At 42.1% G+C, this 4,695-nt stretch overlaps 1 protein-coding gene across 1 annotated transcript in view; it reads right to left on the bottom strand.

Annotated features, from left to right (window-relative positions):
- Positions 1 to 4,135: 4,135 nt before the first annotated feature.
- Positions 4,136 to 4,695, bottom strand: part of LOC104866385 (sperm motility kinase 2A) — a 3,266-nt gene continuing 2,706 nt past the window's right edge. The window contains exon 4 of the mRNA XM_019208408.1: positions 4,136 to 4,655. Coding sequence (XP_019063953.1) covers positions 4,136 to 4,655 — 520 coding nt within the window. The remainder of the gene's footprint in view (positions 4,656 to 4,695) is intronic.

The raw sequence follows: 4,695 nt of genomic DNA, 5'->3' as shown, positions 1-4,695 counted from the left end.
CAGCAAAACAATAAGCACAAACAAACCCCAAGTGGTGTATGTCAAGTGAGGAAGAAGAGCTGTGACGATGGGCCTGGTATAAGACAGTATTCTGCGCAGCAGTGAGGCAGGAGGTAGAGAGGAGAAATTCCTGGAAGGAGGGAGCCTGAAGTACAGAGGGAAAAAGAGGAAGCTGGCTCTCTAAAAACCACAGAGAGTGCCTGGTTCTAATAGCTAGACGAGCATGGAAAGACCAGAAGTTTTGTGCACTATGGGCTTCTGGGCCAGCCCAAGCTAAGCTCGCTAGAAACCACAAAGAGCACCTCTAATGCCTAAGCTGTACCTGGGGATGCATGGCCTATAGAATACACTACACAACTGAGAATGACCCTGACGTAATTATGGATAATTATAATCCCATTTACATGGTGGCTTTTAACCCACCAGGGGTTTGGGCACCGTGACAATTCCTCATGGGTCCATACAGGGACAAAAACTCTTCCCTTCAACAGAAAGGAGGAGACTTGTCCCTAATTGGTGTGAATTGCCTTGTCCATTCAAAGAGCTACTTCCTCCCTGTAGAAACCACATATAGGTTCTGATTCTTGGCTTCTTCCAGGTTGTGAGCCCTTTTCACTAGCCTGCTCCCACCCTGAGGAGTGTGTCCTGGCTATTAAACCTATCGTTTCATTTCTGACTTCTATGTATCTTACTCATTTCTTTGGGATACCGAGAACCTAGGACAGTTACAACCCTTGAGAACAGCAGGGTCAGCAGGAACAAGGGCAACTATGATGACCTGGTCATACTACACAGAAGTACCACCAAACATTTGCTACTATTGGATTTTGAAGTGCAAGTCACGAGTAAATGGAATAGGACTTGTAAAGATATCAGTCACAAAGGACCTTTTTCATCATGCTAAGTAATGTAGGAGACCAGATAATGAGGATTGAGGCCTAACTGACCTTATCTGTGAGCGCAAAAGAGAAAAACAGCAAGATGTGCTTCCTTTGGCAATGCGTAGGCATGCTAGCAGTTGCAAGTTCCAGAGAAGAGTCAATCAAGCTGAGATCTGGATGATCACCCTGGACACGCTCCAGATAACAAAAGGCAGGTGAATCTTCCATTTACCTAATTGCTTGCTCACATATCAAAGTGAATAAAAACAAGGCGAGCCAAATGATCAGGGCTCTTTTGTCAGAGCCCCTTTTCCCCCTCATTCCAAATTATCTTTGCATCTTCTGTCTTTCATCGTCGTTCACCCCCAGTTGGGGATAAACTTGAAGGCTGCTTTCTACAAAGTAACATAGACTTTTCCAGGAAGGAATCACTGAAAAGCCTCACGCAGAAGAGTGACTTGCTTAGAGTGTGTTTTAGAAAATGAGCACTGCTTGAAATAAGTGTAAAAATGAGATGGTCCCTGGGACATGGAGAGCAACACTGAAGGCAGGGAGACCAGGTAAAAGGCATCCTAATAGTGTAGGTAAGAAGTGTCAAGGGTTAAAGAAAGATTTTAGTGGGATGGGAGAACATTTCAGCATGTCTGTAGACAGAAGAAACCAGTAATGAGGAAAAAAATGTGGGAGACAGGACAATTAGTTGAAGCAAAGAGATACTAGAACTGAAGTAAAATAATTAACATTGGCCTAATTCATCCACTAAAAGTACCAGAAGAGATTAAAGAGAGCAGATGGAATCTTTATTAACTTTAATGGCATATTAGAGTTCATTGCACGGTTAGGAGAGATACCTTAGCTTTTAGGAAAGCAGGCTTAAATAAATGTAAAGAACTCTCATGGCTTTGACTCTTTGTTGCTTTGACTCTTTTTTTAAAGGTTCAAACAGCTTAAGAGTTTTAAAAAAATTTTTTCCTCATTGAGTTTATTGGTACATTTTAGGTAAACAGTGCATTACATTCATTATTAGGATCTTGTACCTTTACATGAAAGGTCTTGGTTCTCATTTTTTCCCTATACCCTGCCCTCCCTTCACCCCCTCCTCCCCTCCCCATTTACAAACACTTCATTTTCATTTTCTCATATTTTTTCATTTCCCTTATTAGCTTTCCCCTACCCTTCCCACTTTCCCTACACCTTTAGCCCCTTTCTTCTTATTTCACATTGTCAATTATATCATTAGGATCTTATGTACTATTATAGTTTATTCACACCAGAGAAACTATTTGGTATTTACACATGTGTGACTTATTTCACTTAGGAGTATATCCTCACTATGTATCCATTTTCCTATGAATGAATCTAATTTCTCATTCTTTATGGCTGAGTAATATTCCATTTTATAGAAAAACCACATCTTCCTATTAGCTGCAAGGCATGCAAAAATAAAAATCAGGCTGGGTGTGGGGGTATACATCTGTAATCCTAACACTTTGGGAGGCCGAGGCAGCACAAATTCAAGCCCAGCAGGAGCAATTTAGTGATTTAGAGAGACTACTAGAGAGTAGTAAAAAAGGGCTTGGGAAGTAGTTTGGTATGAAGGCCTGGGTTCAAACTCCACCAATGAGGGGGAGAGAAAAGCCAGACTTTACAACTCCAAAGTTTTACAATACGAAGAAACGACTATATTATTAACAAAGACTTCTCTGGTATCTTTCATTGGAACTCAGAACTTTGGAAGAGTCACTTAAAATGAGTTGAGGCTTGGAGGAAATAATATGACTAAATCAAAGAGTTCTTTAAATATTATCTTCACAAAAAGTAATAAAGATGGGAGAGGAGACATTTTAACAATGGAAAAGACAGAAAACAAATACAGAATTCCTCTTTTTTTTAAAAAAGTTCTCTTTGAAATTTTCCTTAAGGAGCATAATCAATAGATAGGAAAGAATAAAACTATTTATTGGGGAATCTGATAACTGGACCATATTCAGAAAAGAGGTATGGCATGTGAAATATGGCTAAAAGAACTAACAATTTTTATTCCTATGTAGGTTATGGGGAACCAGAATTATGTTTTCATATCTGAAATGTTAATTATTTCTGTTGTAGGTTATAGATGGGAGAAGTAAAAGGAACAAAATGAGAAAAGAAAATAGGGTCAATTTATAAAACTTGAAGCTGGATTTTAGGTCCATGTAATCACTTATACTTATTATTTTTCATATATAGCCCTCCCTCCAGCATTTAATTGGGAAAAATTTCAAGCATATAGCAATGTTATAAGAATTTGACAGTAAATGCCCATTTATAATGAACCATCACTTAGATCCTACCATTACAATGTATTTTACTCTTTTAATCCCATACTTATCCTAGGCATCTCAATCCATTTTATTGTTTGGATACATTTCAAAGTAAATTCTATACACTTTTGTTTGCCACTGGGAAGGTGATTCGCCTTTCTCCCAGGATCTTTCTTACAGGGGCTAATAGCTGACTGTTGGGTATATTCTAGAGGGGATTTCTGCTTTGAATAGGTGGAGTGGACCAGGGCTGTGCCTTTCAAATTATGTCATCCTTATTAAGAAAGAGATTTCATCCAGTGTACACCATATACATACACACACATATATATATATAAAATTATATATGTATGTATGTATGTATGTAAAGTTCAGGAAACAATATTTACTTTTACATATGTGAAGCATGCTGACACTTTCTATTTCATTCCATTTAGGATGGATGCCGTAGTCATGCTCCACCTAACATGCACCAGCGGATTGCAAGAATTCTGTGGCTACTACCCAGATTTCCTTATCTTCCCAGTGATTAGGAACCTGTTCTGAGCTCCAGCATTTACTCAGCATGCCTAGCATTATGGCATGTATAGTTTAGAGAAAAATCTTAAATGCCTAGTTAGTAATTCTGCATAGATCCCTTTCGAATACTCTTTAGGGGTAAATTTATTAATTGCTTGTTATTTTCAGAAACAGGAAGAGGCACTGTTGGATAGATGGGCTCCCCTACTCAGTACTCACATAATCTTCGCTGAAATATGGCTCTTTAGTGCTTGCAGTGATTCTAAAAAAGTTGAGACCATCAAATGAGAACATGGGTGTGAAAGAACTTTGAAAGCTAACGTTTTAATAACACTATTCTGTGATGTCAGGAAGAGGGATGCTGCTATCAGGCTTTAGGGAGGATGTCTGTTCTTATAGGACTGTTACATTAACCTCCCCAAGGACCAGGGACTACATTTTGGCTCGGGACTTCGAACTCAAGGTCTCGCTTTGGTAAGCACTCCGCTCGCTGTGCGCATGCTTAAAGCGGCTCCTGCTCCTCGGGACGATGGGCGGATCCCAGAGGGTGGAGTCGAGGCCACGTGGACTCCGTGACGTCATCTCTGGGCGCAGAGCGTGACTGGATTTGGGGTGGGCTTCCAGGGTTGCGCCTCGCTGCTGGCCGAGTTCGCCGGGTACCGGAGGGCGGAAGTACAGCAGGGCTAGTCTCCGACCTCCGCGCCAGTGTTTCTGCGGCTGCGCGTGCTCTCTGGACTCCTGCTCCCGCGCCTCTGCAGGCCACGTGGACTCCGTGACGTCATCTCTGGGCGCAGAGCGTGACTGGATTTGGGGTGGGCTTCCAGGGTTGCGCCTCGCTGCTGGCCGAGTTCGCCGGGTACCGGAGGGCGGAAGTACAGCAGGGCTAGTCTCCGACCTCCGCGCCAGTGTTTCTGCGGCTGCGCGTGCTCTCTGGACTCCTGCTCCCGCGCCTCTGCAGGACGGTGTCGGGCGGCACAGAGCCGACCCCGGCG

Source organism: Fukomys damarensis, unplaced genomic scaffold, assembly GCF_012274545.1.
Source record: "Fukomys damarensis isolate Sample0158 unplaced genomic scaffold, DMR_v1.0_HiC HiC_scaffold_14, whole genome shotgun sequence".
Lineage (NCBI taxonomy): Eukaryota > Metazoa > Chordata > Mammalia > Rodentia > Bathyergidae > Fukomys > Fukomys damarensis.
This window is presented reverse-complemented; position numbering and strand designations above follow the sequence as displayed.